The sequence below is a fragment of the Arachis ipaensis genome, chromosome B7, assembly GCF_059453495.1.
Source record: "Arachis ipaensis isolate K30076 ecotype BB chromosome B7, ASM5945349v1, whole genome shotgun sequence".
Classification (NCBI taxonomy): domain Eukaryota; kingdom Viridiplantae; phylum Streptophyta; class Magnoliopsida; order Fabales; family Fabaceae; genus Arachis; species Arachis ipaensis.
In genome coordinates this window covers 28,489,308-28,503,440 of record NC_142442.1, presented here as the reverse complement: position 1 = coordinate 28,503,440, position 14,133 = coordinate 28,489,308, and the positions used below count along the sequence as shown (strand labels likewise).

At 37.8% G+C, this 14,133-nt stretch overlaps 1 protein-coding gene across 1 annotated transcript; it reads right to left on the bottom strand.

Annotated features, from left to right (window-relative positions):
• Nucleotides 1–11,894: 11,894 nt before the first annotated feature.
• Nucleotides 11,895–12,682, bottom strand: LOC148550679 (uncharacterized). Its single transcript, XM_088492916.1, has 2 exons — nucleotides 12,484–12,682; nucleotides 11,895–12,358 (listed from the first exon to the last, which is right to left on the bottom strand). Exons 1-2 carry the CDS (start codon nucleotides 12,680–12,682, stop codon nucleotides 11,895–11,897), a joined length of 663 nt encoding a protein of 220 aa, XP_088349042.1.
• Between the last annotated feature and the right edge of the window lie 1,451 nt (nucleotides 12,683–14,133).

Below are 14,133 nucleotides of genomic sequence, written 5' to 3'. Positions count from 1 at the left end.
AAATGCATATGATGCATGCCTGTCCCTAGTGGCTGATGATATCATCTGTCGGTTATAGAGCCAACCCGACAAGTCCTGGTAGCTAACCATTGGACTGTCCTCTGTCACGCATCCCCAACTCGAGTTATACTCATCATAAACTTGATCATAATCATGATCCATATCCATCACCTTCACTGGTGAATATTTACGGGGGCGAGCTCATCCGGGACTTTCACAGTGCCCGGCCACACTTACGACATAGGGTCAACAGAGTATCAAATCTCAACCTGGAGCACATGGTGGCTAGCCACTGCTACTACCCAGGGAAACTCGTATCTCAGATAGTGGAAGTGCAACATTCACATTATCAGTGATTCAGCATAAACATGCATTCAATCTCATCCATGGATCAACATCCATCTCAGCCATCCGGCTCACGGTTCAGTCCAGAGCCAACCAATATGTATAATCATACACAGCCATTCCGGCTCACAACAAAACAGCACTTCCACCATTCAACATCATTAAATTCATAAAGTCGGCATTTAAGCCATAAATTATTTTCTCAATTCATTTCACTTTGAAATCGAGTTTCAACTCTTTTCAGCCTTAGCTTTAAAGATCTCATTTCTCAAATCATCTCAGGCTCATAAGCCAAATTTACTCAAAGTGAGTTCCCTTTTTAAAACAAAGCCACTCTCGGCATTCTCTTTCCAAAACTTCCAAAACCATGGAAAGTTAAAGATTCTTTTTGGGAACATTCAAAATCATCCATTCAACAATGGGATTTTATAACAAAGTTTCTCGGCAGAGTCCCAAGTCTTTAGGGGAGAATAACATATCTCATTTCACCAAATTCATTTAAAATCATTAAAACATTGGCTTTCTGATTTGAGTAAGAAAATAGGATCTAAGCCAAACCGAGTCATGTAATCTTTACTTCTTTCAAAACCATTTCCTTTACTTAAACAAAACCGGCTTCAATTCCATAATTAAATCTGAAGCGTTTCAAACTGATAAGAGAACCATTTTTGTTGTGTTAAACTAGAGTTCAAAAGATACTTTGAATCTTATTTAAAACGTCAAAATAATGAGGCTCATCAATCGAAATCCAATTCCTTTTTAAAATCACGAAAACTCTCCCAAGGGACAATCTTTGTGTTTAATAGAGAAAAACATAAACCCGTTTTACCTTTTAAAACAGCCTCAAAGCAAAATTCTCTTTCAAATGACTTGTACCCAAAGACATACTGTTCTTCTTGGAAAATAAGGATAAATCATGATTCTCTTTTCAATAATTCTTTCAAAGCATAACTTCATTGCTTTCTTAATTGTTCTAAGTAAAGGTAATAAAGAAGCCATAATTTCACAATCCCCAAAATAGATAGGAAAGGCATTAAACTCAAAATTCCCCAATTAACATTTCAAATAAGGACTCGGATTCTATAGAAATTTCGGCAGCACCTCCCCTAAAACTTGGACTTTTGCCACCCGGTTCGGGTCCCAACTAAACCGTTTCTCATTCCTTTTCAACAACACAAAATCAGAAATCAATTCAAATCAAGCTAAATCCAACAATCGCCTCAGTGGCGTATCTCAAGGATACTATTTTAAAATCAACTCAATATCAATCGATTTAACTCATTTCCAAAACTTTAAAGAATCGATTAAGCAATAAATCATTTGTCCGAAACCAAGTCAATTAAAGTAAACCAGGCTGAATTCAAAAGTGTTCTATCTTTCACATCATCCAAATAATTGACTCAATCCAAACCAATCCTCAACGGATTAAACTCATTTCAAATCTTTAAAGAATCAACTTCCAAAGATTACATTTCACAAAGCCGCACAACAATTCAGCCAAACAAACATTCATAATCATTCGTTACAATCAACTTATACATAAGGCCGATACAATCACCAAATACACATTTTCTCACAACAGTATCCATATGTAATAATTCCAATACATAAAGCATAGTTTTTTAGAAAGCGCCCCTACCTCAACACGCAATTCCATAATCCAAACATCTCACAGAGTCCTTTCCGCCTCATCCCGAACTGACGGCAACCAAAACCTCAGCCCCAGTCACGTTCGCAATAACCATAGCAACACTAATCGCAACATACAATAATCAGGACTCTACCCCACGTTATCAAAACTCGTATTCATTAACCGAACACAACAGAATACTCATGCGAGATCATTCGAAACATAATTTCTTACCGAAACAACACAATGAGGCAACTGCGATTTTGAACCGGCCCGGCAACAGCTCCGGCAGCGGCCAGAAGCTCCGGCGGATCAACTGAAAAAACCGTACAGCATCAAAACTATCTCGAAAACTAAAAAGGCAGAAACCTCGAATGAACCCTTACCGGCAATTTTTTTTCCGGCGACGGCAGAAGTAGCCAGAAGCTCCGGCAGTGGTTCCGGGAGTCGCAGAACCACTCCTGGCGACCAGAACCCTTTTCTGATGGCGGCGGTTCCGACCGAGGCGGCGCCGGCGACGTGAACGGCAGCTGGTTACGGTGGTTGGACCTCCAGCTCGGCCTCAGCTCTCTCTGTCTCCCCTGCTCGGTGTGACTGGACGACCTTCCTCCCAACGGCACGGAGGCGGCAAACCCTAGCAGTGGCGGCGGTCTTCCCCGGGCGACAGTGGCAGTGCGACAGACCGGAGCAACGCGGCGGCAGCGAGCTTCGATCGCGGCAAGGGACGGCGCCGTTCTCCTTCTCCATTTTCGCTCAGCTCCCTTCCTCAAGCTCGCCTCGATTTCTCTCTCTCTGCTCTACCATAAATGACGGCGACTGTCTCGGTGGCAAAGGTGATGGCGGCACGGTGAGGACGACGGCGTTAGCACACGGCGGCGCAACGGGTCGTGCTCCTCACGTCATTGGCCCGCGCTCTCCTCCCTCAATGTCGCGCAGTTTCTCTCCTCTGGGCTCCTTCGACAGCGACGACTCCTCGGCGACGGCGCGGCTAGGAGTGATGGTGTGACGAACAGAGGCGGCGGCGAGCTAGTCGGCGGCAAGTCCTCCTCCCTCTCTTCCTCTTCTCCCGCCGCAGCCCCCTGCCTCTCATTCCACAGATCCCTTTCTCTCTGTTTCTTTCTTTCTTTCAAGCAGCTTGCAGCTGCTGCTGCTGTATTAGGTACTCTAGGGTGTACCGGGTCAGGGGAACCGGGTAGGGTTTTTAGGGTTAGGGTTTCTCTTTCAAAAATTAGGGTTAGGGGCATTTTGGTAATTTCAAATAAAAATAGGGATATTATAGTAATTAAAAATAAATTCTAATCCATTAATAATAATCTATAAAAATACTATTTGCTCATCAATTTCACAAATTATTTTCAATAAAATGCCCAAATCTAAAAATTAGAAATAATATACTTAATTTCTTCATTTTTCAAAATAGCAGTAATAATATTTAAAATATTATTTATCTAATCTAAATCATATAAAGTCCTTATTATTTCAGAACTATCAACCTTATACTTTAAATATAGAAAATAATCCAATAATTATAAAATTGGATAATAATCATAACTTATCTCAAATCCAATAAATCAAAACTTGCCTTAATTATCTTTAATAAAATAATTTCTGAAATTAAGGCTATAAATAACTATATGATTTGAGACTTGATCATAATAAGACTTTTCAAAAGTTCTGGGTCTTACACTTTTAAATCAATAAACAACCAAATAAAAACAAAAATCTGTAAATCTGTACCAAACTACATCTGTACATTAGATGGACCCAATGATAACGCCCTTAAAAAACTTACAAAGAAGAAAATTATCAATAGATGAGAAGAGAGAATAAAAAAAAAGTTAATTATAATAAAATATATATATTTTTGTTCTTTATATTTATAAATTTTTAAAAATATATCTGACGTTTAATTATATTTAATTTTATTTTTGATATTTTTAATTTATATTAAAATTATTTTAGACGTTAATTCTGTTTAAATTGTTAAAAAAATATTTTATCTAATTAATTAAATAACAACATAAAACTTTATTACAAAGAACTATTTAGTACTTTCTAGTATGAAACCACACCATATGAATTCAACAAGAATAATATGGATTTTTTCTATCACTTAAAATTAATTTATGGCCAATTTGAATAGGTGCATAAATAAATTTTTTTAATTTTTAACTTATGAAAAGTTATAGTATTAATATTTGATATAATTTTAAATTTAACTTATAATTTTTTAAAAAATTGTTTAAATATTTAGGAAAAAGTAAAAAAAGTAACTTTTTTTATAATAATTTTTTTTATTATTTTTCTTTTAAAATAATTATTTTTAAGACTTAAAAAATTAAATACAAAATAATTTATTTATAAATTATTTTTAATTTAAATTCTTATATTTAATTTTTTTTAATTTAATAAAATTATTTACTCAAATTGACCCTTAACTCTTGATGTAATTGATACAATTTTCAACTATTTAATAATAGATTTAAATTTTTTAAATTTTAAATTTTATTTTTAAAAGTAAAGTATAATTTTTTATTTTTAAATAATTTTTTTTATATTTTTTATTTGATCTATAAAATAAATAATAAAAAAATATATTTTACTCTTTAAAATAAAAATTTAAATTTAGAGAATTTAAATTTTTGAATTAAGGACACATGAAACTATTCCAATATTATTACTTTCTACGTACATACACTAGTTAAGTACTAGTTATTATTAGGTGGGGTACTAATTACTAAATGGCGAATTATAAGGTACAGATTAACTCATACAGATTTAATAAAGTGTCGACAAGTGGCAAAGCTGATGGTATTAGGGAACAGGCTTGGCAGGGCTTGATGACACTGTCTGCCTTAGCTACCGTATGTGGAGCTGGCTAATAAAAGATGGAGCCGATCTAGTGAATCTGAAATTGGGTTTATTGAGTGGGCTGGGCCTTTTCTTTAGATTTTAGTTTTTGGGCATGAATGGACTAGAAAGAAGATGCTATAAGAAACAAAATGAGATGGTGGAGTCCAGAAGAATGTAGGCTCCGTTAGGAAATAAAGAACATTATATCCCCAATTCCCAATTCAGTTAGATCAGATTCAGAATCGTCAACCTTCCTCGTTGTTCGTGGTCCTTATCTTCTCTGATTCACATGTGTGAATTTCTTCATTATTGATATGAAAGTAATTGCGGCTCCTTTCCGATGTATTGATCGACTGAATCGAATGTCATCAGGCTCACAGTGTTTGAGAGATGTGGCCTGTGATGGAGTTTAAATACCTGGAGATAAGCCCGATGAAATCGCGTCTTATTCTGATGGTGCCAATCTTCGTGGAAAATCCTTACGTAGTATTCGAGAAGGTCGGTTAGAAGTCAGGTGCTGTTAAATGGAGTTGTGGGTGCAGTTTTATTTTCCATTTTCCTATAATGTCATGTTTTATGTTTATTTACCTTTTTGTTGCCCTGTAGAGGTTCCTGGTTGCAGACCCAAGAGAATACATGGTAGAAGTGGACTTTTTCGGGATAGAGGTTATTCGAAGGAGCAAGAGGTGTTCGATTTGGGTAATGGAGGATTGGAAGCCCAAGATGAGCATAGAGGTATTAGTTGGATCCGGTTAATTTGTAAAGCCCAAGACTGGTTTAAAATAAGTGGTTTAAATAGACTGTAGCAGCCGCCATTCTATAAGAAGGTGAACCCTAACCCCAGTTCATCACACCTAGAAGCAGAAACGTCGACCCCTTCTAACGTATGTAACGGTTCGGGCTTTAAGGTAACTCCTCCCCCTTGTTGTATCGGATTTTAGGAGAGTGAATTTGTCGGTTATTTATATTGTAACCCCGCTGTGTGTTGTTGTGATTCATTCTTTTATTACGTGTGAGCTGGGGCTATGAGTGGGGTAGAGATCTGGATTTCCTCGGAAGAAAGACACCGTCGGAAAAGGAGGAAGAGATCCGGAGCTCTGTTGCGGCGGATTACGGTTCGGATGCGCACTGTGGAGGGATTTGTCTTTGTTGCGTACAGCGGAAGTGGAAAAAAGGTACGTTGAACCACGAATATTTCGTAAGATATGTTAACTTTGGTAACTTAAGGGGTGAAAGGTTAGTCCAATTCATGTAATTTTTTTACTTTATATGCCTAATTTTATTATGGGCTGTTGTTATTGTGTAGGTGATCAGTGATGCAGACCCTAAGATATAACGTGTTGTTGGTTCTCTGTTACTTCAATCGGATACGAACTGAAAGATTATTGTTGATGATTCCAGGTAAACTGACAAATTCTATATTGTTCTGGAGACTATCTTATTTACAAGATATAGCAGAAATTGTAAACTTAAATTTATGTGAAGATGTTGCTCTTAAAAGACTTATAATATATTTTTGCATGTATGAGTAGCAATGATTGACGGTGATGCCTGCATGTTGTGTAATTGAGAAGTCAACAGATTAGTTTTGGAAAAAATTAAAGTTTTTTTTAACACAAAAGTAATTTAATGTTTACTGTAAACTGTCAAGAAGTTGGACTTGCAGGAAAATTGGATATGATGATCAAAACTTGTGGGTGCAAGGGAAAACAATGCGTAGGGTTAGTAGCCAGCTTGTGCTGCTGTGTTTATTTTAAAAAGCGAAATAACATAATATAGTTTGACTTAGGAATAATACATTCCAGGAGAATTGATAACATGCCAATGAAGTGGGTTAGCAATTCCAGATTTCCAGCTTTAAGATGAGAAACAGCTCATGCAGAAAACCGTTAACAGTTTAAATTGGATTAAGAATTAGACATTTAATTCACATGTTTTCATGAATAGAAACCACCCATGTGTTAGTATTCATTAAAATCAATGACTCTAGTGGTGCAAAAAGTCATATCTGTGAAAGTTGTTAATCATCATATCATATCGTTACAGTCTAAGTCTACAAAATCTTTCGAGTATAAGACATCCGTAGAACTTTTTAGACTAACAAAAGAACAATATCAGTATCAAGACAAATTAGACTCCTCCACATTACATTGTGCCACAAGTCAAATAGGATAACCTGCAAACATCATAAGGTCCTAACATATTGCTAATTTTTAACTGTGAGTCTTTTTTACTCCGAGGCTCTACTTAACATGATAAAGTAACTACAACTAATAAATTCAGCTCCTTTAGCCGCACACCTCAACCGTAGGAAATGTCATTCACAAAAACCATTACTTAACCTTGTAACGTTATACACTCTGCCAGCATGATAGAAGCAGTTTTTGCGAATAATTCATTTTATTGTCTTCGGATTTCCTGTCCATGTAGATCGGCCGATTGATTATTGATTGTCCTATGTAGTTGGATTCTCTGATTTTGATTACCTCTCCCGTCAACCCGCATTGTCATGCCTCGCCGCTGGCCCAACAAAATCGCGAAAGGAGCAATTTAACACAGAGGAGCAGCTCCAAAATTGTCGTAGCGGCTCGTGGTTCCCTAGTTCTACACCTATTCACGAATCGGTTAGTACTATAGTTACATTTATTGGGTATAAAGCTATCCTGGATTGTAATAACTCTTGTCGATTCGAACTCTAATTAACAGTTTCTTGACAAGGTTAGAAAAGGCAAATAATTACTGAACTTGGTTAAATTGCATTCGTCCCAGTTGAAGTTAGTCACTTGGTTAAAAATCCTTTAGAACATAGAATACCGGTGTATTGTATAGTTTTCTGTGCCTGTTGTTAGTAATTAGTTGAGTACGTGCTGCCGTAACGTCGGATAGTTGTGATTGGATTGTTGGAGAGGGCTGTCTTGTCCGATATCGATTAAGGTATTAGGCAGAGAAGGAATAAAAGTAAAATGGAGTATGAATGAAGATGTTAGTATTTGGTTTAAGGAATCTTGGTACGGAGTGGTCAAGTTGTCGGGCTGAGGGCATGGGTATTTTGTGATTTTTAAGTGTAAGGGTGGATCTAAATTTAAGTTCCCGTAGATCCATTCGAGTGTCTCGGTTCTTGATTTTTCGAGTTTCGTAAGTTTCCGTTACGATCACGCCCTGGTGGGAAATAATTTTCCGAGTCATTCGGGCGTGAGCATCATGGAAACTTCTGAAACTTGACCAATCAACTGCCGACGCACTCGATGAGATCAGCAGGAGATTAAATTTTGATTCACCATTATATTTAAAAGTCACAAAATATCCATGCTTTACTCCGTATAGCTTGACAACTCAGTCCCAAGCTGCATTCGAGGAAACACTCTCATGTTCTTTGTTACTCCATTTTGCCCTTATTCCGTCCGCGGCTGACGTATCCAACGATATCGGATTTGATAATCCTTTCCAGTAATTTTGTTTCGAAAAAACGAAAGGGAAGATCGTAGCCGGCAACACTTCTTAACCAAGACATTAACAATCGACGCCGAGAATTAAATACTAAACGGATGGATGATGATGTTTGTTTTTTTTTTTTTTGTCGAGGGAATACTATCTTGAATTTTACTCGGAAAATGACTGTCACATGCATTTCATTGCCAGAAATATTTTATACAAGCAGTTTTTACAAATCATGATTTCTATTGTCAGATTTTCTGTCCATGTTCATCGGCTGATTAATTGTTGATAGTCCTTTTTAAATGCATTTTCTGTTTTTGGTTGTCTCTCTGGTACCCCCGCATTGTAAGGCTTCCCCTATGCCTCGACATAATCACGGAAAGAGCAATCTAACACTGAAGTGCAGCTCCAGAATTGTTTAGGCAGCTAGCGGTTCCCTCCTTCTGCACGTCTTCAAGAAACGGTCAGTAACATAGTAACTTTTGTTGTTTATAAAGGCATTCGGTCAGTAATATAGTAACTTTGGTTGTGTATATAGGCACCTTGGGTTATAATAAATTTTTTCATTCGGAAACTCCAAATGATAGTTTGTTGACAAAAAAAGGCAAACTGATAAGTCATACATTATTTAAATTACAATGATTCCAGTTAAACTTAGGGCGTGAACAGAAGTTGTTAGAACAGAGAATACCAGTGTATTGTATAGTTTTTTGTGCCTGTTGTTAGTGAACAGTTGAGTACGTGATGCCGTTAAGTTGGATAGTTTCAGAGGGTTGTTGGAGAGGGCTGTCTGGTCCGATATCGGTGAAGGTATTAGCCGGGGAACAAATAAAAATAAAATGGAGCAACAAATAAGATGTTAGTATTTGGTTTACTGAATGTTGGTACGAAATTGTAAAGTTACTGGGTTTAGGGCGTCCGTATTTTGTGATTTTTAAGTGTTACGGTGAATCTAAATTTAAGTTCCCGTTGATCCATTCAAGTGACTCGGATCTTGAATATTCGAGATTCACAAGTTTCAATTACGATCACCACGTTGTGGGAAATAATTTTCCGAGCCACATGGGGTGAGCATCATGGAAACTTCTGAAACTTGAGTATTCAATCTCCAAAGCATTCGGACAGATCAGCAGGAGATTAAATTTAGATTCACCATAATACTTAAAAATTACAAAATAGTGATGCTTTAACCTGTAGAGCTCGACAACTACGTGCCAAGCTGCATTCAACCAAACCCTATCATCTTGTTTCTTGATCCAATTTGCCTATACTACTTTCGCGGCTGAAGATGCAAACGATATAGGATTTGATAGTCCTTTCCAGTAACTATTTTCGAAAAAAATGATGTTAAAGATCCTCCCCGGCAACACGGATTAAACAACATACTAATAACAGACACAGAAGGTTAAATATTAACCGGATGTATGATGATGGTTGTTTTCTTGTTGAGGGAATATTACGTTGAATTTTAGTCGGGAAAATTATGTTGCATACAACTTTTGAAGGAAATTTTTAGTAGGAGTGATATTAATGTCTTACCCCAATTGTTGACAAGGACATGGAGGAGGACATCTGCGACAACAGTGAATCGATGCGCAAAGTTTGTGTTACATGAAGTAGCAGAAGAGGACGAAGATTTATGGTATAAGTTGCAAACACTAGATCCTAGCCCACCTAAGAAAGCTTATCATCTGATTGCTTAATTGGCTGGGAATTCCGAAGCTAGCTGTATCATAGACGTCTGAGTCAAAGCAGCCTCTGAATATGGTATCATTTTTTCCTGCTGTATGTGCGGAGCTTGTTGTTGTCGTGATGCCCTTTTGCCGGGACAACAACTGCCACACTAATTGAGTTTCGGAGTAGATCAATTTCTTTAGAAGTATATAAATATCCCAGGCCTCTTTGTTGAGGACAGTACCCCCCTCACTTATTAATTTTTGGTGGTCCTGTGTTGTTGTAATTTATGTTTTCTGGTGGTCCTGTGTTTGTAATTTATATTTTCTGGTGGTGCTGTGTGTCTTTAATTTACATCGTCGCACAGTCTCCAGGAGCTCATCATTGTTGGCATCGGGGTTGAATTTAACAACGACTCTCGGGTGAGTCCGACTACTGGTTATTACAACGTGACTTACGCAACAATGTAGTATCTGCAGAAGCAGTCATGGAGTATACCGGCTTACCGACACTAGTTGTTGCAAAGTTTTCGCCTAGTAGTGTTTGCATGGTTCGTTGGGGAAAGGCATGGTTGTAATAATAAGATGACTTGTAACTTTTTGTTGGTTCTTTTCTTTAAACCTTGACTTTCTGCAACTTAGGCATGATAAATGTCCCTGCTATTCCATTTTCATGGAGTTTTGGATTTCCATTTATGCAGTTCATTCAGTCTGATGTAATGTAACACAATCAATTTTACAGTTATGGGTATTTAGTTCGATGGTGAAAGTTTTCTAATTCATAGTCTTCGGTGATTGTATTGGACATACTTTCCTAATATGTTAGTGCATTCAGGTGACTTAGATACAATGTTAGGTTTTGTAAGTTCAAGCGTCGAACACTCAACGGTTAAGAATTAGCGTCCCGGTAATACCTACTCTAATGTGCGAGTCTGAAAATCATTGTGCGTTTTCTGCTGTACGTTGTTGTAGTCGCTCTTTCCATGAGCAATTTGGTTTCATAGGGGAGTTTTGAATAATTTTGTTACCTCCAACAGTTAGCCTTGTTTACCTTACATTTCAACTCTATGGTTGGTTGTTTATATCGTGTATGAACCTGCTATGTTTAAGTCCTTGTAGGAAGTGTTACCATCTAATTTAGCCACCGTTGTTTATACAATTCTGCCATTTACTACGTGAGAATACCTTTTGAATCTTATGCTTCTTTTAGTCTATCGAACGCTCGCCTTACACAACTAACTGGTAGTGATATTAACTTTGCAACGAACCTCGTTGGTAATGTTTGTTACTATTTTATTCACCCATGTACGTTCCACCATAAACAACTACCCGGCGTAGCTCTCCAATGGGATTAGCAAATAACCAAGTACGAGTAATCAACCCAGTGGATCCGATTTATTGTGTTCTCATACTAGTCGAACCGAACGGATTAGTCGTGACATGCAACGTGAACCGTTGGTTAACATTTAACACACCATGGCGAAAAACGCATGCCTTATTGCTAAGTAACTTACTTCAAAACAAGCCTGATACATCGCTGACATTAATGTTAACATCCTACCGTGGGTACAATCGGTCAGTGGAATATGTTTGAGGTAAACTCTTTCAGTAACAGTTTAGTCATCGTTTCGAATGTTTGTGGGCATCCCTTTAAAATTTGTTCGTTAGTGGGAGTCCCCAACTTTGGGTACCGATATTGGGGGAAGAGATTAGGGTGGGAACATTATTTGAACCCTAGCAACAGACGGCTTCGTACGTTGATCCTTGAAGTACATAGAATACAATAAACAAGAAAAACAAAGGGAAAACATCAGCAAAACTAGGACACCAAAGACAGAAAGAAGGAGGACATGGTAGATGTAGTTCATGGACGATATACACGAATGGACCCCAAACACCAGTGGGTGGCCGATTGTATTCGGTTTAGGTGTTGACGAGAGTCGCCTCTGATGAAATGATTAAGAAGAGTCGGAGTCAGAGTCTACCAAATCCGGGTTGTTGCACCGTAGAGCGTACCTGTAGGAGGAGCGTAGCTCTCTGTAACTGGACTTCACCGCCCCGATCTCCCATTGTAGCTCGTAATTCATTGTAAGCGCCTCGTCCAGTAGGTCGTAGTTGTAATCATTGAGGTGCTTTCCGGATATCTCCAGAAATATGCGGATCATCTCCGCTGCCGTATCTTCCCGAGCAAGGTGAGGATCAGTTGAGAACCTCCCAACTGCAGACAAGGCATCGGTAGCCAGTCCCGGAGGGATCAAAACGAAAAATCTGTGAACAATGCCCACAACCGTGAAGTCTCGTGTTTGGATCTGGTAATAAGGAGCGGGTCTAGACAGCTCCTTGCATAGTTGTCTCAAGGCAGTTTGGCGGCTCCTCCAACCGGCGACCTTGCTCCAGTCACGATCTGGGATCATCTCGTCGGCTACAGGAACAAAAATTATATGTCAAGAGTGGTCACGAAGATGAACTAACGGGGATCCCTTCGTTAGAAGCTGTTCACTGAAAAGGAGGAAACCTAGTGTGCTTGAAATATGTGAGATGGAATACCTGGGCCCCTTCTCCGGGTGTTGCGAATGAGCCTGGCAACCTCGTCGGGGTTTTCGGAGGCCCACCGTTCTTGCCTCACACGATCTGCAATGGGGATCGGAGCCGGACCGTTGGCGCGTGCTTCGGCGATTAGAGCGCGGATGTGCTCTATGGATGCCGCCTCTTCGTACGTGCCCTGGAAGGTGTTGCTGTTGGACATCCTTTCGTTTCTACGACCACGCTAGAACTCCTCTAAGCTTCTTGTGAGTTCTATCAGGAGGATGGGTTGACTGGCTTCACAAAGGATATATCCAAAACCTGTGTCAGGCTCTCCATTTATAAAGGAGTTGTCCACTAGTAAGGGTTTTCAGTTTCTTTGCTGACTCTTTTTTCCAAACGAATCAGTCCCTATGGCCCGCTGTTGGTTTTTCCAAAAATATTTTTGATTTATTAACTTTTTTTGACGTCCTCAAGTTATTCATGTTCGATACATGAATTTGTTATAATTAATTTTATGGGAGTTAATTATTTTAATTTCTTGATAGAGTGTGAATTAGTTTTGGTTGTAATCATTTTCAGTAATTTCTAATAATAATACCAATAACTTTTTTCGGTTAAACATTCCGTTAGTTTTTTTAATTTTATTATGATGTTTTCCAGGAGAATACTGTTACCGTAGTTAACATTTTATTGTGACCTCGAGAAACTAACACGAACGTGAGTTGAACTCTGATGGGGACAATTTAGGGATAAAATAAGTAGAGAAAATTCTCTGTTGAAATCGAACTTAATAGTAAAATAATAATCGTAGATACAATTTAAATTTGAGGTTTGTGTTACCTTTCTAAAAATTACTTTCTACATTTCTGAAAATATGGAATCTAGAATATATTGCACGGAAATAATCATATATCAAAAAATCAAACGTCCTTCTAAAGGATCGTCGGGAAGATCTAATTACTAAACGGAGTTTCGATATCAAAATTATTATGAAGTTTCAAATATTTTCATAGTATCTAACGATGAGAACTATTTATCTTTTTATAAGAAGATAAATAAATCTTTAACTATATTTTAGTTTTTTTTTAATTTTCTAATTAGAAATTTAGAATTTTCCAAAATGTTGGTTATTTCAGATATTTAGTTCCTTTTTTATATTTGATTATTTTCTCATCTTTTGTCTTGTTGTCTCGGTGGGTAAAGATTAAAAAAAAACGACCGTATCGTGAGTAATATTAATTGACAAATACTTCTAAAATGGTAACATGAAGAGGATTTACGAAGAGGAATGATATAGTAAGGAATGATATTTGCGATTGTAGATCACATTTATGTCTTCGTTCGCAGTCTTATGACTCATTTGTTAACCTACGGAGACTGTAACGTTAGTGCATCCCGGCGTGGTCGATTTCCTAGCAAGAGCGAAAAGCGGAGCGTACCACACATGCCAAGGAGGCTCACTTCCAACAGACGGCTGACAAGCATAGTCAACCGAGACATAGAGAAAAACATACATGCAGCCAACCTGGCCACTTACATAGGTCGCCGCTAATAAACAGATGACAATCAGAGTAAATTTAGTTACCACTAGAAAAACACACGGACTATGGAAATGGTAACGTCGGCCTAACCTGCATAGTCTTTCATATGTATTCAGCATCTCAACCAGTA

Excerpts from the sequence above, each read along its gene's own strand:
- LOC148550679 (XM_088492916.1), bottom strand. The coding sequence starts at position 12,682 with ATGTCCAACAGCAACACCTTCCAGGGCACGTACGAAGAGGCGGCATCC. Across the intron at positions 12,359-12,483 it reads CACCCGGAGAAGGGGCCCAG|CCGACGAGATGATCCCAGAT; the intron begins GTATTCCATCTC and ends TTGTTCCTGTAG.